The sequence below is a fragment of the Anthonomus grandis genome, chromosome 9 (genome assembly GCF_022605725.1).
Source record: "Anthonomus grandis grandis chromosome 9, icAntGran1.3, whole genome shotgun sequence".
Lineage (NCBI taxonomy): Eukaryota > Metazoa > Arthropoda > Insecta > Coleoptera > Curculionidae > Anthonomus > Anthonomus grandis.
Window position 1 is genome coordinate 29,018,072 of NC_065554.1, and position 22,698 is coordinate 29,040,769.

The 22,698-nt window shown below is 34.2% G+C and overlaps 1 protein-coding gene across 1 annotated transcript in view; it reads right to left on the bottom strand.

Moving 5' to 3' along the window:
- Nucleotides 1-3,808: 3,808 nt before the first annotated feature.
- Nucleotides 3,809-22,698, bottom strand: part of LOC126740194 (mitoguardin) — a 124,472-nt gene continuing 105,582 nt past the window's right edge. Inside the window, exons 4-7 of the mRNA XM_050446124.1 lie at nt 15,669-15,829; nt 10,646-10,774; nt 5,109-5,412; nt 3,809-4,553 (exon numbers count right to left, since the gene is read on the bottom strand). Of these exons, the coding sequence (XP_050302081.1) occupies nt 4,027-4,553; nt 5,109-5,412; nt 10,646-10,774; nt 15,669-15,829 (1,121 nt within the window). The 3' untranslated portion in view covers nt 3,809-4,026. The remainder of the gene's footprint in view (nt 4,554-5,108; nt 5,413-10,645; nt 10,775-15,668; nt 15,830-22,698) is intronic.

A 22,698-nucleotide genomic window follows, 5' to 3' on the forward strand; every position in this document is an offset into this window, starting at 1 on the left:
ACAACAAAACAGCTGTCAAAGAAAATTAGTAATATGGAGGCAGAGATAAAAAAAAAAGTTTGATGTTAATAAGACGGGTAATAAACCAATAATCTATAAACCTTGGGAAAAATTATTATTAGAAATTTTCGAAGTAGAAAAGAATCCCGTTTTTAAAAAAATACCAGGTATGTTACATAATATTTTTTTAGCGATGTATATTTAATAAAAAAATATAAACTTTTAGGTGCTGCGTCTGTTGGAGCTTATGAAGAAATACTTGATATACGGTCTACATCAGCGTGTGACCCTGCTATCCCTGCAGCTGCACCTATAAAGAAAAGTAAAATATCAAGTAAATTGCCGGAAACTAATGAAACAAAAATATTATCGACTGCTGAACCGCAACGATTGGTTTTATTAGAGCAGCTAAAATTAAGTCGTATGCAACAGGAAGAAATTCTCACGAGGAAACTTGGAAGTGATAACTCACTTGAATCAAGCAATCTTGTTACAGAAGGGGGCAAAGTGTTTCGCAATAGTTATAGTTCATTCACTAATATTCACAAATCACTAATATTTTCGCAAAAATTATAGTTACAGAACACTATTATATTTGTAGCAGTATTATTTTTCTTCATCCATATTAATTAGTTCAATTCCTTACATATTACAACTAGAATTTATATTTTAAGTGGGATTAAATCGTAAGAATAAATGTTAAGTTCAAAATGTGTCAAATTTATTTTCATATTTTCATTTATTTTAATGTTAATACAGTAAGGGCACAAAGTATGCACACCCCCCCCCCCCCCCCACACACACATACGCATAAATTTAAAAAATAATGAACTTTTTTGACGAAAATCAATCAGAACGTTTAAGCGTTTTTCTAAAAAATATTTCCTTACGCTTTAATAAATTTATGCGTGACTTTACGCTGGCACTGCATATAAAATCTATAAAATTTGCTTTTGAGAACTACAATTATAGATACTTACACGATTATTGAAGAGCATTTCAGTTATTAATTCTCTTTTTTGCTGTCCTAATTGACGAACTATATTTGTTGGCATATCGTTATTTTGTGCGTCAATTTCATAATTGATTTCTTCAATAAAATTGAAATCTTCATCATGCAGATGTTTTGCCATATTATGAAGCGCAACGCAGGGAATTATAATCGATGGTGTTGTTTCTAATTTATTTCTAATTTTGTACTGAAGGATAGGAAATCTTGCTTTTAACTGCCCAAAACATCGTTCAATTATTACACGTTCTCGACAGAAAACATTATTATAATTTTGCTGCTGTTGGGTTGTCGGATTTCTCCAGGGAGTCATAAACCAAGGCGATATTGAGTAGCCATCGTCTCCTAATAGTACACATTGTTCTGCGCTGTTCTTAAGGATATTGTATATGTTGGAATTTTTATATTGGAATTTAGAATTTTTATTTAATTATAATCTGGCAATACTCTCAGAAATATTTTTATCTTAGTTTGAAGTGATAATGCAGCTCCTCGTTTTTCACCAGTACTATTTAAGAAGTAATTTGCTAACCAGTCAACATTTTCACGGTCAAATCGATATAACTTTCTAAAATCATCGTCTCTGCAATTTTTACGTACACTGTATATTTTATTTACGTACACTGTATATTTTTACGCAGTCATATATTCAGCCATGTTAACCGACACACTAAACTGAGGTTTGTAGCCACAAATGAACGAATTTACTCTTATCAAGAAAAATGATGGTGCGGTTGACCTACCTTAGCAATTGCTTCACTACAAAAAGCAATTCCTTAATTTATTCATAACATTTTCAGCAAGTGATAGCAATTGCTTCTAATATTTAAGAAAAAGCTTTGACTAGAATTATTTTCTAACTGTTTCAGCAATTGCTGGAGGCAAAAGCAGTTACTTCAGGTTTTATTCATTGCTTTTCAAGCAAATACTTAAATTTTATAAGGAAAAGCAATTGCTGCAATTTTATTCATTAGGCTCATTGTCAATGTACGATGTTTCAAATTTTCATAAAACTTTTTATCTTCACAAAACTAAAATTGAGCAAGACAACCGAATTTTAAAGCACTGCCTGATTAGAGATGTTTAATAGCAAAAGGACCCAAAATGAAAAGGTCGCGTCTAAAAGAAATTTTTCAGTTGTTTATAATATTCCCAAGGCCAATACTTTAAAACTGGTTCCAGTTTGCAGGAATGCATTTACTAAAATCTTGGCAGTTGGTAAAGAAGTTTTTTGCAATGATATTTAATACCAATTACAACATTGGGTTTGGTTTACCCCGCCCTGATGTGTGTTCCGTGTGTCTCTAATTCACAGAAAAAATAAAAAATGAGAAAGACGAAAATAAAAAAAATTAACTAATGACGGAAAGTCATGTACATAAATTACGCGCCAAGGCTTTCTTTCACCATTTAAAAGAAGAAAAACCTGAACTAATTACAATATAATTTGATTGCCAGAAGAATCAGGTCCTACCAAAGATCCCTGACCAATCAGTTTATTATAGCCGCCAGCTTTATATTTACAATTTTACCATTGTTACTGGCAGTTCACACTCACCCCTCACTAAAAATAATGCGTCAATTTATGCTTGGACTGAAGACGAATACCATAAGGGATCAAATGAAATAGCAAGTGCTGTATTTTACAAACTTTGTCAACTAGACCTTAGGAATAAAAATAAAGTAAGACTTGTTGCTAACGGATGTGCAGGTCAGAATTAAAACTCTACTTTAGTTACAATGTGTACCATGTGGCTTAGTCAGAAGGCTCCTCAGTCAGTCTCAAAATTAGAAATTATCTTTCCAGTTGTTGGGCATTCTTTTCTCCCTGCAGGTCGTGTGTTCGCTCGAATTAAAAAAAAAATATAAAAAAAGAAGGAGTCTTAGTCTCCATGGAACAGTACCTAAATATTTTTGCTGATCACGGTAAAGTTTATCAATTTGGATCTGACTTAGAAGTGCACAATTGGAAGAAAGCTTGTAAGGAAACAGTAAAACCTACTGGACAATGGCACTTCTCATTTAATGCATGCAAGAGGTACATATTGAATCGCACTAGTTCTGGACAGGTTACGATTCGAGGAGAGCAGTCCTATAAATCAGATCTGGGAGTTAAAAAAGGGCAAGCCACCAACCGACATAAAACCAGTATTAGTTCAAAAGGGGCCAAATCCTAAAAAGCTAAAGGATGTCCAAACACTCCTCACCAAACATTATGGAGATAAATGGAAAGAACTGAATGAATTGGAATACTAAAGGAATATTCTTGAAAAATACCAATTGGAAATTCTGGAGAACATAGAAATTCCAGAAAATGAAGAGAATTTGTGTGAAAACATGCCTTATTTAAGTGATTTGTTAGTTTAAACTATTTTTTAAATAATTTCGGTATAAGTATCTATGTTTGTTAAATTTTTCCGTAATAAAATACGTATTTAAAAAACAAAAGTTTTTTTTTACAAAATACGACAAATCCACTATGGTCAGTTTCAAAACCCAACAAAAAAAAAATTAATTTCAAATAACTTTACACTAAGACGTTTTTCCAGGTTGAATTGTTCAAAATTAGATGCTTGATGACTTGCTCTATGTATATAAAGAAACTTAAAAAGATATTGAGTTTTTAACTTTTCTAAACTCCTTATCGTTTCTTCTCATTTCCCAAAATTTTCTAAAAGTGGATTTGTCGGATTTTGCTTTTATAGGATTCACATGTATATAATGGCATGATTCCATCTGTATATTATGGCGAATATTTTTCTGGTTATACTCTTGACTGTTACAGAAAAAAAAATTACATTTTTCACTGGCACAATATTTAATACATACATTTAGACTTACTGACAACCCTAGGTAACTCTACAATATTAGAGCATACAAAACGTAATAAAATAAATAAAAAGGAATGTTTAAAATATCCGTATAACTTACAGTACTTCGATAAAATATAGAGAGAGATAGAGACTAATCCAGGTCTGGCAAGAACTAAACTCCCTTAAATAAAACACTATCGTCTCTTACGCAGGCACACAAAGTCTTTGGCACACATTTTCTACCCGCACCCTTAAAATCCTATAAACATCCGCGGCCAAATCGTCCACCGTAACGAACCGGCACTTTTGAAAGCAAAAGATGTCGCTCAAGAACCCCATGACTTGCTCCTTGAAAAACACACAGGTCTCCCTCAAGGACTCGTCGGAACCGAGGAAACCCCAGGCCAAAAGGGGGCTCAACTGTTCCGAAATCGCGTAGAAATGCGCCATAAACCCGTTCGGGAACTTGAGGCGGCGTCGTTTCGCTTTGAGGACGCTCCATACGGCGGTGGTGAGGGCGGTTTCTTTGAAACCTTTTGAGAGCCACCGGTTCTGGATGACGGCCATTACGGAGGAGGGGGGGCTCTCCAGGTCTTCGAACGCGTCCATCAGGATGTAGTCGAGCACCACGTCGTAGAAGGTGAGCGCCTTCACGCCCCTGGTGCTCAGTTCCTCTTCCAGGTCTCGCCATTGGCCCGGATCCTGGATGAATTGCAGGATCTCTTCGTACGCTGAAAGAAATCAGTTTTTAGTATTGTATCGGCATTGATTATTCAGGCTCTTTGAAATTATAAACGATACAGGTAAAATTTTTACACGGTGCCTATAGTCCAGAGTTGGATGAATGATGTCTTTCCTATTTGAGATACCTCTTGCTGGTTTTTCCTTCTGAGGTAAAGTACGCATTTTTGCGGAATAACTGTAAAATAGTAAACATGGTGATGGATAGTATTTACAGGTGTCTAGAACAAACTATTGTTGATTGCTGGAAGCCCCTAACTGCTAAGGTATGTATTAAATGCTGTAAATTTATTTTGCATGGTTCAGTCTAAATAAATCACACTTTTAATCACATTGGACCTATGGCCCTGTTCACAGACTAATATTAAATTAATAAACTATTCTATCTTCCAATCTATTTCTTCTAAAACTATCTATTCTTTAACAAATCAAATCAAACATTCATCATACAAGTATGCGGCATAAAGTTGTACTGTTTTAGATCCAATGACCTAGATTCTTGCATCGATTATGATTGTGAATAAAAAAGTTATTTCGGGTCTTACCAATCAAAAAATCTTTAGGATCCCGATCGGCGTACAACATCAGATTGACCAAAATTTGTCTACCAGCATCTGCGAACCAACAATAGTTCGCCGGGTCTCTCAACAGATGCTGAAATGCCAACCTAAGACAGTGCAATTTGGCCAAATATTCGCCGTCCGATCCGCATTTCACCACTTCGGTTCTTAAGGTGCGACAGGGGATGCCCCCGTTTTCCAGTTGACGCAGCGCCATCTGGTAAAGCGGGTAGGACTCCAGGTCGGGGAAGTAGTCGGAGAATTCTTCGAATTCTTTGAGATCGGCCACCTGAATGAGAATAGAATTGAGAATAAGGTGGTCAAAATCTGGTTAGATGATCATGTTTTTTCTCTGGTACATTGGCTTTACTACAAGTTGAGTGTTTAAGCCACGAAAATACACTTACAAATATAGATACTGAATCAGACACATCAATGACCATGAGATTCGAACCAAACCCAATAAATTAGGTCGCAAGAAGCCAACTCAACCCAACTGCCTGGAATTTATTTATTTTTTTCTTCCAGGCAGTTGAACCCAGTTTCTAGGGATTTTCAAATGACTTTTAAATTATTTTCTGGATGTATGGAAAGTGGATCTGCTCTCTATTTCTGTGATTAACCTGATTATGTGTATTGGGTTCAGTGTAGACGGTTCTCCAGAGAAAATGTCCACAGGAAAGATGAGGGAGACATAGATGCTTTGAGATTGTCAATTTTCCAAGTCTCAAATGTTTTAGTTTTTTTTTGGTATGGTAAAGGGAAATTAGAAAAAAGGGAATCAATTTAAATCGTCGGACAGCACTTAATAATTTTTTTTTAATTTAGATCTGAACAAATGACTTTTTTACGATCTTTTAAAAAATTAATTAGAAATGCAAGATCCAACAGGGAACTGAATGTTGATTCTCCAGCATTTCCTGAGAAAATTCTAAAACATCCTCTATAAGTTATAGCCAAGAAATAGGAATTCTTATTACAGGCGTGCCTGTAAAAAATAAAATAATTTCTCACTCTTACTGGTCAAAATTTTGAAATTCTTGATTTTTAAGATTCTTTAAGGCTTTTCCAGTTTTTTGTGAAAAAAAAATTAAAATTTCTTCCAGGCAATATTCTCCTGACATCCAGAAGGAAACTGAAGGCTTTTCCTGACCTTTTTTGATCAACAAAATTCAATTTTCCAGGTCCAAAGCCAACCACAACAATTTCGTCGTCTTCTTCAAAATGACCTTATTGGAAATTTCATAACTGAAGACTTCTGCGGCATTTCCTGAAAAAAATTTGAAAATCCGTACCATGATAATCAAATTATTAGAATTCTTATTGCAGGAGTATCTGTGAGAATCAAAATAATTTAAGACTAGTGAATATCTTGGATTTGAGTTGTCAGAATTCTGAAATTCATGATTTATGACAAAAAAAATAATAAAACTATGCCTCGTTTGTAAACGGATTAATGAAGTAAGAAAAGTAACTTTTTAAATCGATTCAAGACATTTATGAGAGGTGAGATGCGGTAGAAAGTCAAAAAGTGCACTTTTAACCCCCTTTTTTGACCTAAATCCTTATCTCAGAACCAGGAATCATTGACGATCGCAATGAAATGATGCCTATCGTTTGTAAACGGATTAACGAAGTAAGACAAGTAACTTTCTAAAATGATTCAAGACATTTATGAGAGGTGAGATGTGGTAGAAAGTCAAAAAGTGAACTTTTACCCCCTTTTTTTACTTAAATCCTTATCTCATAACCAGGAATCATTGACGATCGCTATAAAATTATGCCTATCGGTTGTAAACGGATTAATGGAGTAAGAAAAGTAACTTTTTAAAATGATTCAAGACATTTGTGAGAGGTGAGATGCTGTAGAAAGTCAAAAAGTGGACTTTTACCCCCTTTTTTCACTTAAATCCTTATCTCAGAATTAGGAATCATTGACGATCGCTATGAAATTATGCCTATCGTTTGTAAATGGATTAATGAACTAAGAAAAGTAACTTTTTAAAATGATTCAAGACATTTATGAGAGGTGAGATGCGGTAGAAAGTCAAAAAGTGGACTTTTACCCCCTTTTTTGACTTAAATCCTTATCTCAGAACCAGGAATCATTGACGATCGCTATGAAATTATGCCTATCATTTGTAAACGGATTAATGAACTAAGAAATGTAACTTTTTAAAATAATTCAAGACATTTGTGAGAGGTGAGATGCGGTAGAAAGTCAAAAAGTGGACTTTTACCCCCTTTTTTGACTTAAATCCTTATCTCAGAACCAGGAATCATTGACGATCGCTATGAAATTATGCCTATCATTTGTAAACGGATTAATGAAGTAAGAAAAGTAACTTTTTAAAGTGATTCAAGACATTTGTGAGAGGTGAGATGCGGTAGAATGTCATAAAGTGGACTTTTACCCCCTTTCTTGATCTAAATCCTTATCTCAGAACCAGGAATCATTGACGATCGCAATGAAATGATGCCTATCGTTTGTAAACGGATTAACGAAGTAAGACAAGTAACTTTCTAAAATGATTCAAGACATTTATGAGAGGTGAGATGCGGTAGAAAGTCAAAAAGTGGACTTTTACCCCCTTTTTTGACTTAAATCCTTATCTCAGAACCAGGAATCATTGACGATCGCTATGAAATTATGCCTATCATTTGTAAACGGATTAATGAAGTAAGAAAAGTAACTTTTTAAAGTGATTCAAGACATTTGTGAGAGGTGAGATGCGGTAGAATGTCATAAAGTGGACTTTTACCCCCTTTCTTGATCTAAATCCTTATCTCAGAACCAGGAATCATTGACGATCGCAATGAAATGATGCCTATCGTTTGTAAACGGATTAACGAAGTAAGACAAGTAACTTTCTAAAATGATTCAAGACATTTATGAGAGGTGAGATGCGGTAGAAAGTCAAAAAGTGGACTTTTACCCCCTTTTTTGACTTAAATCCTTATCTCAGAACCAGGAATCATTGACGATCGCTATGAAATTATGCCTATCATTTGTAAACGGATTAATGAAGTAAGAAAAGTAACTTTTTAAAGTGATTCAAGACATTTGTGAGAGGTGAGATGCGGTAGAATGTCAAAAAGTGGACTTTTACCCCCTTTCTTGATCTAAATCCTTATCTCAGAACCAGGAATCATTGACGATCGCAATGAAATGATGCCTATCGTTTGTAAACGGATTAACGAAGTAAGACAAGTAACTTTCTAAAATGATTCAAGACATTTATGAGAGGTGAGATGCGGTAGAAAGTCAAAAAGTGGACTTTTACCCCCTTTTTTGACTTAAATCCTTATCTCAGAACCAGGAATCATTGACGATCGCTATGAAATTATGCCTATCATTTGTAAACGGATTAATGAAGTAAGAAAAGTAACTTTTTAAAGTGATTCAAGACATTTGTGAGAGGTGAGATGCGGTAGAATGTCATAAAGTGGACTTTTACCCCCTTTCTTGATCTAAATCCTTATCTCAGAACCAGGAATCATTAACGATCGCTATGAAATTATGCCTATCGTTTGTAAACGGATTAACAGACTAAGAAAAGTAACTTTTTAAAATGATTCAAGACATTTGTGAGAAGTGAGATGCGGTAGAAAGTCAAACTCAAACCTAAATCCTTATCTCAGAACCAGTGAGATTTCTCGTTATCCAGCCTTAAAAAAAGCCTTTTGAAAAAGCCCAGCCTTTGAAAAAAGTACAGAAGCCCTTGCAATAATACCCAAAAAATTTGAATTCTGATTACACAAGTGCACGCGAGAAATAAAACAATTTATCACGTGTAGTAGTCTGCCATGAAAAAAATTAGAAATTCCTTTCTTCGTTTTGGAATTATTTAGGCAGTTACTTAGTTTTCTTCGAAGCAATTGAACTTATTTCTCACTCTTCCAAATTGTTTCCTACTTTTTCCCTATAATTGTTTATTAATCTTGTTGACTAGGAAATTGATTCAGGAGGAAACCGAATGTTTATATTCAGCCTTTCTTAAAAAGACTGTAAAACTCTTGTTTGTAGATGATAGCCAGTAAGTAAAATGGGGACCTAATTGTTGACAAAACTCTAGATACAGGAAATTTCATTTGATTGATTGTTTAACCACTTTGAAAAATAAAATTAGGTCACTTATTTAATCAAAGGAAGTTTTATTCAGTGGAAAATTCAGCAAGAAAGTGCTGCAACAGCTAGGATAACTTAAACCAAAATTCCACCTGCAGTTATAGTCAAGATAGTCAAGTATAGTCATAGTATAGTCAAGGAATTCTTATTGCAGGAGTGCCTGTAAAAAGCAAAATATTTTCGCTCTTTAATGAATAAAATTTGGCAATTTTAGATTTATGGATTTTTCTGTGAAAAAAAAGAAATTTCTTCCAGGCAGTTGAAAAATGCAATTTGGAAAAATTATCCCTTTTTTCGTTTTGGCTGATTTAAGACCCATTTCTCACATCTTCCAGGCTCTCCAAATGATTTTTTAACTTTTCTATGGAAGTTTATTAGTCTAGTTAAGAAATTGATTGGCAATCCAGGAGGAAAGTGATCTTTTTTCCAGTATTTCCGGAGAAAAATTGCTTGTAAGAAACACAATCATTTCTCATTAAAAAATCATGAAATTTAAGAGCCAAATTTCTAAAATTCATGTTTTTTTGGCTTTTCCAGATAAAATTATAAAAATCCTCCTAATAGAAGATAATCATAAAGAACAGACCGTTTTAACTGCCTGGAATAAGGTAAAAATTACCTGAAAATTATGCAACCTTTTATTCCCTTCTTTCTACTTGTTTCAACGATACCTTTCAAACGTTTTGCTTCATCGTTTTCTTCTAAGAGGTCTACATTCAGGTGGGTCAAAATCAATTTTTGTTCAAAGCAATTTACGAACTGAGTTAGATGATTTAAACAACAACCTCTCTTAGAGAGCCCAATTTCCATATAATCCACTGCATTCTTTCATATAAACATAATGTCCTTAAATGGGCTTTAATGTTCTTAATATAAATTATAGGTCGTCTATATAACTATTCTCTTTATGCTACGTCCGCTCTATGTTCCATGGTTATAACTGAAAAGCTTGGAAAAAATATTAATAAGTGCCTGAAATGAAAACTTTTTTCCCGTTCTATTTTCGAATGATGGCCTAATCACCTTAAAAGATTGATTCAACAAGCGTTAATGGTTCAGTAGATGTCTGATCTACTCTCGATCCGTTCATGGAAATACCAAAAAAAAAAAAATGAAAATCTCAGTTTCAAACTTGACCGGAATAACCGCCGATAATTTACAACGCACCTAAAAAACGATATTCAACAAACCGATATATGCCCATTTACGTACCAATCACGATAAAGCTAATTTAAATAAAGTATCGAGAATATGGTAATGTAAACGGCAAATATGGCGCGTTATATAATTGGGAGCATGTTAGCTAGCGGTCGTCCTTCACCAAAAAAATTATGTTTACTATTCTCCATATCGTTTGAATTTTAACACTGATAAGTCTCCACGTTATATTTACTTGGTCTTGGGCAGAAGCGAAGCTCTCGCCCCCGGACAGGTCGGTGTCGAGGCCATTTTCACGTTCCCTGGAACTTTCCGGCCTAAATAGGACCGACCGTTCGTCTAGGAAGAGCATCTCGGAGTTTTCCTGAAATAAAAACAAACAACGCGGTTTTACTACAATTTTTAGTAATGACAACACTGTAAAAGACTCGTTAGTAGTGATTTGTCACTTGTCATAACTGTCAAACCTGTGACGCAGTCTTGTCTGTGAAGAGTCGATCCGGCGTTGCAAAAGTTAGGCGGCAAATTTGAATTTACTACCACTGAACTGAGGTGTGAAGTAATTTTGAAACTTAATATGGCAACGTCTTGCAAAATGTCAAATGTCGTGACGGTTAGAAATGTCAATTTGGCATTTGACAAGGTCATTCTTTTAGATCAGTTTTTTTTCAATAAAATTAAAACAGCGCACCTAATTGTTTCACTTATGTATTTTTACTAATATGACATTTCCCGTCTTTCTCGCTCTCTCTACAATTCAGGTCATATGAGGGAGCTGTCACTTATCATAACTGTCAATGAAATGTCATCAAGTAAATCCAGAAGCTTCTATAAGGAACGTTTAGATCTGATATTGCCATTTCAAATTTGTACAATGTAGGCGGCAAATTTAAATTTACTACTGAAACTGAAATTTAAATCTACTACTGAATTGATTAAATCAAGTACATCATTAAATGTAATTAAATGTGGCAACATCGGAATGTGTCCTTCCTGTCATGTTAATTTGCCAAACATCCTAGCGGTCAAAAAACTTCAAGTGTCAACTTTAAATTTAAATTCGACGTATGACATACACCATACAGTTGTCCAAGTTGTCATATTTATTTTTTGCTTTTATTTCACTTAATTTTTTTGTAATTAAAACTGAATTGAAAACTGACAACGTTGGAGCGTATCCGTCCAAATAGGTGCTTCTGTCAACAATCAAATATTGCATACGTATTGTAATTGTCACGCCTAAAAACGTCATGGTTTTTATCTGTCAATTGTCATCGATCAAAAACTGAAGCGGTGTCAGCTGTCATAATAGGCAAATGTCACAACTGTTATCTGTCAAAAATCGATACGATGAAGAAAGCAAGTGTTGCCAAATGCCTAAAGTTTTTTCTTTTTTCGCTGAATTTGAATCCCAATTAAAGAAAGGATTAAGTTGAAAATTTCAATAAATAAGGTTTAATGCAAAGTGGAATCTGGCAACGTCAAAGTGTGTCCGCCTGAACAGGTGCTTTTATACTGTCAAATATGGTGGCTGTCAGAAACGTCAAGTGTCAACTGCCATTCCTGATAATCCATCAAACCATCCATCATCCATAGTTATCAAGTTTGTCTTGACAAAAAGATGGATTGATGCATGATATGTCACAACTGTCATCTGTCAAAATTGATAAAATATCAGAAGCCAGGGTTGCCAATTGCCGGGAATTTGTCACTTGTCATAACTGTTACACCTATGACGCACCACCAATCTATGGGGATTCGATCCGGCCTTGCATAAATTAGGCGGCAAATTTAAGTTTATTACTACTCAACTGATTAAATCAAATTTGTCATTAAGTATAATGTTATTTGGATTAACTTTTATTAAAATTCAATGTGGCAACATCGAAATTTGTCGTTTCTGTCAAATCAACTTGCCAAATTGTCAAACGTTTTAGTCGGTCAAAAACGTCAAGTGTCATTTTGATATTTAAATTTGACGTTGATTATACAACGTTGTCACCTTCACTTTTTTCTTGCATTTCAATTATTCTGTTTTTAATTAAAACTCTTTCACAGATTTAAGTTTTTCACATACATGTTTGAGAAAAAAAAAGATGTTGTACAGTTGAATATTATTAAATAAAGCATGTGTAGTTCAATATGGCAACGTCGGAGTGTATCTATCTAAATAGGTGCTTCTGTGAACAATTAAATAAGGCACACGTATTGTAGCTATCACAAACGTCAAATGTCAACTGTCATGCCCAAAAATGTCAAAGTTTATAGATGTCATTTGTCACTTGTCATCGATCAAAAACCAATGTAGCGATGTCATAATAAGCAAATGTCACAAGTTGAGGGAAGCCAGTGTTGCCAAATATCTAGAATTTTTCCTGTTTGTTGTTAAATTTGAATCTTAATGAAAGGCAGGATTTTGTTGGAAAATTTAATATAGGTTTAATGCAACAGGCAATATGGCAATGTCGGAATAAGCCCTTCTATATAAGTATTTATATCATGACAGCATAAATGTCAAACATGGTGGCTGTCAAAAACGTCATTCCTAACAAATCATCTAACTTCATAGTGATCAAGTTTGCCTTGGCAAAAAATTGACACTTCAACTGTCAAAAGTGAAACAACAAACCAGTCTTGCCAACTGACTTATCTGTCATGATAGGCAACGGTCACAACTATTATCTGTCAAAAATTATTAATAAGATGAGGGAAGCCAGGGTTGCCAAGTGCCTGGAATTTTTTCCTTTTTTAATGAATTTGAATCCTAATCAAAAGGAGGATATTGTTGAAAAATTTAATGCAAAGTGCAATATGACAACGTCGAAGTGTGACCTTCCAAAAAGTAAAACGTCAAGCTATCAAAAGCGTCATAGTTGTCATATATGCCTCTGCAAACAGGTGCTTCTCAAGAACTTCGTTGCTACTATCCCTCGATAATTAAGGAAGCTACGATGATTGTCATCTGATCAAATCCAGTGGTATCAACTGCCGGAAATTTTTTTCTTTTTTCAAGTTTAAGCCTGATTAAAGAGAGAGAGAGAGAGTAAAAAGATTTTGTTGGAAAATTGCACCAGCCAGTACCTAAAAAGATCAAACTCTATTATTATAATCAATTATGTCTTTGCAAGCAGTAAACCACGGCTTGTATCATGTGTCATATCTAGCAAATGTCACCACTGTCATCTGTCAAACGATGTGACTGAAAATCAGTGCTGCCAACTGTCATGTGATCTATCTGTCAGAAATAAATAAAATATGGCGTCTTTCATCTTCATTCGTCTTTCAACTGCCTTTTTACTAATTTTAGTCCTAATCCAAAGAGAGGAAGAGAAAATGAGAGATGTCTTTGCAAACAGTAAACCACGACTGTTATTATGTGTCATTAAAAGCAAATGTCACAACTGTCATCTGTCAAGAAAGGTGATTAAAACAAGTGTCGCCAACTGCCGTGACTTTTTCCTTCATTTGATATATATGACAAGCAACCCACTCTTAATTACACCCAGTATTTCTAATTTATTCACTCAGGTTTCTTCTATTAACTACAAGTATAACATATAAAATATTTTATATGCAATGCAATATGACAACGTCGAAATATTCGCAAACAAAAACGTCAACTGTCATGCCATGTGATTTAAAGACGTCAAAATGTCATAAGGGGCAACATATATTGACGTAAAGCCAAACAGTTTCTGACATATCATTAAAAAATATTAAAAACTGAAATAAAGTGTCAATTATGTTTACAGAGGCTTAAAAACATCAACTTATCAACTGTCATTTGTCAAAAGTCAGTGTTGCCAAATGTCCCCTTTAAGGCTAAATTAAATTTTGCCCAAAAGGAATAACGCGAGGATTTCATACAAATGATCAATCGTGAATGTCAAATGTCACAACTGTCATCTGTCAAAAATGGATACGATGAGGAAAGCAAGTGTTGCCAAATACCTAAAGGTTTATGTTTTTTCGCTAAATTTGAATCCCAATTAAAAAAAGAATTAAGTGGAAAATTTCAATATAGGTTTAATGCAAAGTGGAATCTGGCAACGTCAAAGTATGTCCGCCTGAACAGGTGCTTTCGTACTGTCAAATAAGTGTCAACTGTCATTCCTAATAATCCGTCGAACTCTATAGTTATCAAGGGTGTCTTGGCAAAAAAATGTGTCATATCTAGCAAATGTCACCACTGTCATCTGTCGAAAGATGTGACTGAAAATCAGTGGTGCCAACTGTCATGTAATCTATCTGTCAGAAATAAATAAAACATGACGTCTTTCATCTGTTTGAAATCTATTCGATGATTAAATCCAGTGGTGCCAACTGCCGAGAATTTTTTTTTTAACTTTTTTTAGACCTAATCCAAAGAGAGGAAGAGAGAGTGAGAGATGTCTTTGCAAACAGTAAAGCACGACTTGTAACATGTATCATAAATAGCAAATGTCACAACTGTTATCTAACTATCAGCATTGCCAACTGTCATTTGTCGAAAATTAATAAACCTATTATAATTGTCACCTATCAGAAACCTATACAATGACCACATCCAACGTTGACAAATGCTGGGAATTTTTTTCTGCCTGATTTTCGATTTGATTAAAAAAAGAGAGAGAGGAAGTGCCTAAAAAGGTCTAGCCTCATAATAATTAAGTAAGCCTTTGCACACAGTTAACCACGGCATATATGTGTCATAATAGCAAATATCACAACTGTCATCTGTCAAGAAACGTGATTAAAGCCATTGTTGCCAAGAGCCAAAACTTTTTCCTTTATTTAAAATATATGACCCACCATAATTTTTAACTCAGATTTCTTACATTAATTACAAGCATAACATATCATAAAATATTTTATATGCAATTGAATAAATCTGACAACGTTGAAATATTAGCAAACAAAAACGTCAAGTGTCAACTGTCATGTTATGTGATTTAAAAATGTCAAATGTCATAAGGGACAACATATATTGACGTAAAGCTAAACAGTTTTTGACATTTAATCAAAAATTATTGAAACTAAAATGATGGTATTTAAGTGTCAATTATATTTACAGAGACTTAAAAATATCATATTGTTAAAAGTCAGTGTTGCCAAATGTTCTTTAAAGGGAAAATTAAATTTTGGCCAAAAGGAAAAGAGCGAGGATTTCATACAAATAGGTTCAATGGTTCAGTGTCGAATGATCAATCGTGAATGTCAAATTGTCCCAAAAAATTAGATGATCAGTTGCCAACTGCCACGAAAAAAAAAATTCTCACCTGTAGTTCTAAGGCAGAATCCAACAGCAATTGAAGATCTCGACAAAATCCTGCCTCCTCAGGACTGAGCATGGGTAAAGGTCCACCGGTACCGTCTTTCGTCCTATAAATCGCCAAAGCGTCCTCCCAGCAGCTTATGCAACTCTCCAGCGCTTCCATGCCTATAAATAAATAAGAAAATAAATATAAACTACCAGATGCTTCAGGTGTTAAATAATGGAACGGCGCATAGTTGCTCTAAAAGGAAGCCGCACCTGTTCACCGCCGTATATACCGTTAAAGTTATTATTTTGACGATTTGCTGGTCTAATTATAGTTACGAGTGGCATTTTTCTTGTTGCGCATCAGGGGACACATGAGACGATATAATTTATATCTCTATAAATTATATAACGAGATTGTTATAAATGAAACGAATTCTTTTAATGGCTTAACGCAGTTGAATTCTTTCACAAGTCACATTTTATAAGGAAATGTTGCTTGACAAAAAACACAATCTGCAACATCTGTCATAATTGTCAATAAAGAAGGAGATGATTAAGAATAGTGTTTCAAGCTGCTCATCCAGTAGTCAATAAATTGTCTCTGAATTTCTTTAAAAGGTTTAAAGGTATGCAAAGGATGATTGTAAACGTCCATTGGTTTTCATGGATAAATTGGACAGTTGTATTCAATATATTCCAAATGTTAACCAGTTTTTAAGTATGTACATTATGTATTGGAGCAAAAGTGAACAACAACTCTCCCAAACAACTGGATTCATTATTTTATATGCATTTTTAAGTAATTTTTTTCCTTTAAACTCTTTATACTGCTGTAAAAATGGAATAATAAATCCTTTAAAAATACTAATTTAAATTATTAAACTTATTTACCGCATACATCCTGCATCTTCACAAAAAAGCCTGATAGGTGCCCCTGGAAAATGTACTCCAACTTTATTTCCATAAATAATATTTCCCGGATATAATTTACTCGACTAAAGGACAACACGTTTGTATTTTCTTAATTATTTACATAAAGACGGCTCCACGACTTTAATTAAGGAAACAGTTTGTTCTTGAAACTTGTTGAACTGCCCCGGTAAACTAAGCGGCCATCTTGGATTATGGGAGGGGCTTACTAGGTTCCATATGTTCCAAGTTGTATAAAGGGCGTGGCTTCGGTTTTTTTTTGTTACAGGGGTTGTTCAAAATGTACTTTTGCCATTGATATTTAATGAGACAGGAATAAGAAAACATTTTTGTTTGTTGCAAGTAGTCGCACATTTTTTTTAGAGGTTTTCTGGAAATTATTCACATCTATGGCCTGTTGTGTCATAAATGGAGCAAGGCGTGGTTTTAGGTTTTATTTTTTACGGGGGTTTTTTAATATGTAATTTTGTCAATAAGTGGAGTTGTGTAGTTTTTTAAATTGAAAATTATTTTAAAAATTACAATAGATTGGGCTGATTCACGTCTCTGGCAAATATTCGGTCAAACTATTCAAATTCAAGAAACTAATGTGAACTCTTTGTTTGCCCCTGGTATGTCACTGTCGGCGGCCATCTTGGGTTGCCATAACAGCTTGTGGGTGAAATTTGATTTGATAAAAATGTCACGTGACAGCTGTCATTTATTTGACGCAAAAGCTTGGAAGATTTTTTCATTCAAATATAAATGATTCATTATTTATTTATTATAGGCAATTGAACATAAACATTAACACGTCTTTGGTAAATATACGGTCACACTATTCAAATTCAAGATGGTGATTACAACTCTTTGTTTGCCCCTGGTATGTCACTGTCGGCGGCCATATTGGGTTGCCATGACAATTTGTGGGTGGAATTTGATTTGATAAAAAATGTCACGTGACAGCTGTCATTTATTTGACACTTGGAAGATTTTTTCATTCAAATATAAATGATTCATTATTTATTTCTTATAGGCAGTTGAATATAAACATTAACGAAAATAATTCACGTATCTGGCAAATATTCGGTCAAACAATTCAAATTCAAAATGGTGATTACAACTCTTTGTTTGCCCCTGGTATGTCACTGTCAGCGGCCATCTTGGGGCGCCATGACAGTTTGTAGGTGGAATTTTATTTGTTGAAAAATGTCACGTGACAGCTGTCATTTATTTGACACAAAAGCCTGGAGGATTTTTTCATTCAAATGTAAATGATTCATTATTTGTTTCTTATAGGCATTTAGACATAAACATTAACAAAAATAATTCACATCTTTGGCAAATATTCGGTCGAACTATTTAAATTCAAGACGGTGATTACAACTATTTGTTTGCCCTTGGTATGTCATTGTCGGCGGCCATCTTGGGTTGTCATGACTTGATAGAGCTTGATTTGATAAAAAATGTCACGTGACAGCTGTCATTTATTTGACACAAAAGCCTCGAGGATTTTTTCATTCAAATGTAAATGATTCATTATTTGTTTCTTATAGGCAGTTGAACATAAACATTAACGAAAATAATACACGCCTTTGGCAAATATTCGGTCAAACTATTCAAATTCAAGAAACTAATGATAACTCTTTGTTTGCCCCTGGTATGTTACTGTCAACGGCCATCTTGGGGCGCCATGACAGTTTGTAGGTGGAATTTTATTTGATGAAAAATGTCACTTGACACTGTCATTTATTTGACGCAAAAGCTTGGAAGATTTTTTCATTCAAATATAAGTGATTCATTATTTATTTCTTATAGGCATTTGAATATAAACATTAACAAAAATAATTCACGTCTCTGGCAAATATGCGGTGAAACCATTCAAATTCAAGACACTAAAGTCAACTCTTTGTTTGCCCCCGGTATGTCACTGTCAGCGGCCATCTTAGATTTCCATGACTTGATAAAGCCTGATTTGATTAAAATGTCGTGTGACAGCTGTCATTTATTTGACACAAAAGCCTGGAGGATTTTTTCATTCAAATGTAAATGATTCGTTATTTGTTTCTTATAGGCATTTAGACATAAACATTAACAAAAATAATTCACGTCTTTGGCAAATATTCCGTCGAACTATTCAAATTCGACATAGTGATTACAACTCTTTGTTTGCCCCTGGTATGTCACTGTCGGCAGCCATCTTGGGTTGCCATGACAGTTTGTGGGTGAAATTTGATTTGATAAAAATGTCACGTGACAGCTGTCATTTATTTGACGCAAAAGCTTGGAAGATTTTTCCATTCAAATATAAATGATTCATTATTTATTTCTTAAAGGCAGTTGGACATAAACATTAACGAAAATAATTCACATCTTTGGCAAATATTCGGTCAAACAATTCAAATTCAAGATGGTGATTACAACTCTTTGTTTGCCCCTGGTATGTCACTGTTGGCGGCTATCTTGGGTTGCCATGACTTGATAGAACTTGATTTGATTAAAATGTCACGTGACAGCTGTCATTTATTTGACACAAAAGCTTGGAAGATTTTTTCATTCAAATATAAATGATTTATTATTTATTTATTATAGGCAGTTGAACATAAACATTAACACGTCTTTGGTAAATACGGTCAAACTATTCAAATTCAAGATGGTGATTACAACTCTTTGTTTGTCCCTGGTATGTCACTGTCGGCAGCCATCTTGGGTTGCCATGACAGTTTGTGGGTAAAATTTGATTTGATAAAAATGTCACGTGACAGCTGTCATTTATTTGACGCAAAAGCTTGGAAGATTTTTCCATTTAAATATAAATGATTCATTATTTATTTCTTAAAGGCAGTTGGACATAAACATTAACGAAAATAATTCACATCTTTGGCAAATGTTCGGTCAAACAATTCAAATTCAAGATGGTGATTACAACTCTTTGTTTGCCCCTGGTATGTCACTGTCGGCGGCCATATTGGGTTGCCATGACAATTTGTGGGTGGAATTTAATTTGATAAAAAATGTCACGTGACAGCTGTCATTTATTTGACACAAAATTCATTATTTACTTCTTACAGGCAGTTCAACATAAACACTAACAAAAATATTTCACGTCTTTGAACAATACTCGGCCAAACTATTTAAATTCAAGACACTAATGCCGACTCTTTGTTGACCCCTGGTACGTCATTGTCAGCGGCCATCTTGCCTTACTATGACAGTTCATAGGAGGAAGTTGTTTTGTTAAAAAAAATCACGTGACCGTATGCTTAACAATACAAAATCGGTCACGTGACATTTGTCGGCCAAATGAAAGGCGTGGCTCACGTGTTTTTGTTACAAGGGTTATACAAAAGGTACATTTTATGGTTGTTCTATAGTTGAATTTTCCTTTGGGTTAAATTATATTTTCTTGACATAAATTGAGTTGGCTTTTAAGTTCCTTTAAATTAATTTTATTTTCCATAGGCAATTAAATTCGTTCATTTATACTTAATCGCCATTAAATTTGACATAATTACCAAAAAGCATAATGTCTCTTTATTGGTAATATCCATTTAATATTAAAGACACTCTGTGAACGATATCTTCTTATCTGTTACTTCTAGAATAATCAAATAAGCTCTATGTAAAAGGTCAGAATGTGCTCTAGAATATTGTTTTTAGAGGCAAATAGGCATATTCAATACTCCAGTTATAAACGCGAATTCGCGACCTAATAATCATTTACAGTGGCTATAAGATGCCTGTTCTCGTCTCTAGTAGGTTTAAGTGAGAAAATGACATTTCAAGTGGTTCAAGGAGAGCCTGGACCATGAAATGCGATAGAAGCCAAAAAAATGCACTTTTTACCCTTTTTTTCGACCTAAAACCTCTGAGACTTAAGAGTCATTGTCAATCAGTATGAAATGCTTTTTCTCGTCTATAGTGGCTTAAGCTACACAAGAAAAATGACATTCCAAAATTAATCAAGGCGTTACAGGAAAGTGATAGACGGTAGAAACTTAAAAACTGTATTTTTTACACAGACATGAAAACCCATTTCGCCTTACTATCTACTAACTGAATACGCCCCTGTTCATTGAACTTCAAAGGGGTTTTTCTTAATTTCCTTTTGCCCTTGGTATTCGTATAAGAATTGCGAGTGATGATGTCATCCGGCGCTGTAACGCACACTTGCGAGAAGACATTGAAAGAAACAAAAAAACGAGAACCGAAATAAATGAGTCATCATGGTGCGGATTTAATTTAAAAACGGGCACATTGTCGTTAGTCATTACGTTTGTAAATTGTAATATAGTGTGGATTTTAAAAAACTTAAACAAGACGTTGTTTACGTCTCAACTATAATCTGATTAATGGCGCGTACTGAGGGAGAAAGAAATAGTGATGCCCGGTGGGCGCCACATTAATAACGTATTAAACACCGAGTGCAATTAGAGTGACGTCTAGTTTGCATCGGTCGATGAAAGATGCGGTTTTCAGCTCGTAATTAATCTCGGTCGGCATTTATTGGCGTGTAATAGATTTTATTAAGAAAATGTATATTCTTTTAGTCGATGACATTCATTCCGTTTCAGTTGTTTGTGTTTCATAAGTCCTGATTCAAAATGCAGTTGTTCATAGATAAAGTCCATTCACTTGAATCATCTTAAAATGTTATGTTTCTTATGTAGTTAAACCCACTACAGACGAGAAAAGTTACTTTATAATGATCGTCAAAGATTCTTAGTTTTTATAGGTCCAAAAGTGTTCGTCTTTCTGCGGCATTTCACTTTCCAGCCACCTTTTTTTGAATAAAGAAAATTGCAAAAGGCGAATAAGAATGCCAGGAACAAACTTTAGATAATAAAGGTAGTACTTATTAAAGTACATAAAAAAAACTAATTGATTTTTTTTTAATTTATATTTTTAATATGTTGTAACTAGTTGCTTCTTATTATAAAATACATCAGTAGATCTGAGGATGCCTAGTCCAGGCAAAAATACGTGTCGTCTATTGACCTTATATACAATATATTTCAGACCGGTCTTTTTTGAGAAAAATTGGCCATTTCTTCGATTTCACTACTGTTTTTTGTTTATAAGGGGTCAAATTATCCAAAAAAAATTATTTGACCATGATTTAGGGTAGAATGCAAAAATAACGATAAATTATGTATATTTACTAAGGATTTTTTTACCAACAACTTTTTTTACTTTATTAATCCGTTTCTAAACGATAAGCATAATTTCATAGCGATCGTCAATGATTCCTGGTTCTGAGATAAGGATTTATGTGAAAAAAGAGGGTAAAAGTCCACTTTTTGACTTTCTACCGCATCTCACCTCTCACATATGTCTTGAATAATTTTAAAAAGTTACTTTTCTTACTTCATTGATCCGTATACAAACGATAGGCATAATTTCATAGCGATCGTCAATGATTCCTGGTTCTGAGATAAGGATTTATGTGAAAAAAGGGGGTAAAAGTCCACTTTTTCACTTTCTACCGCATCTCACCTTTCAGAAACGTCGTGAATAATTTTAAAAAGTTACTTTTCTTACTTCATTGATCCGTATACAAACGATAGGCATAATTTCATAGCGATCGTCAATGATTCCTGGTTCTGAGATAAGGATTTATGTGAAAAAAGGGGGTAAAAGTCCACTTTTTCACTTTCTACCGCATCTCACCTTTCAGAAACGTCGTGAATAATTTTAAAAAGTTACTTTTCTTACTTCATTGATCCGTATACAAACGATAGGCATAATTTCATAGCGATCGTCAATGATTCCTGGTTCTGAGATAAGGATTTAGGTCAAAAAAGGGGGTAAAAGTCCACTTTTTGACTTTCTACCGCATCTCACCTCTCACAAATGTCCTGAATAATTTTAAAAAGTTACTTTTCTTACTGCAATGATCCGTATACAAACGATAGGCATAATTTCATAGCGATCGTCAATGATTCCTGGTTCTGAGATAAGGATTTATGTGAAAAAAGGGGGTAAGAGTCCACTTTTTGACTTTCTACCGCATCTCACCTCTCACAAATGTCTTGAATAATTTTAAAAAGTTACTTTTCTTACTGCATTGATCCGTATACAAACGATAGGCATAATTTCATAGCGATCGTCAATGATTCCTGGTTCTGAGATAAGGA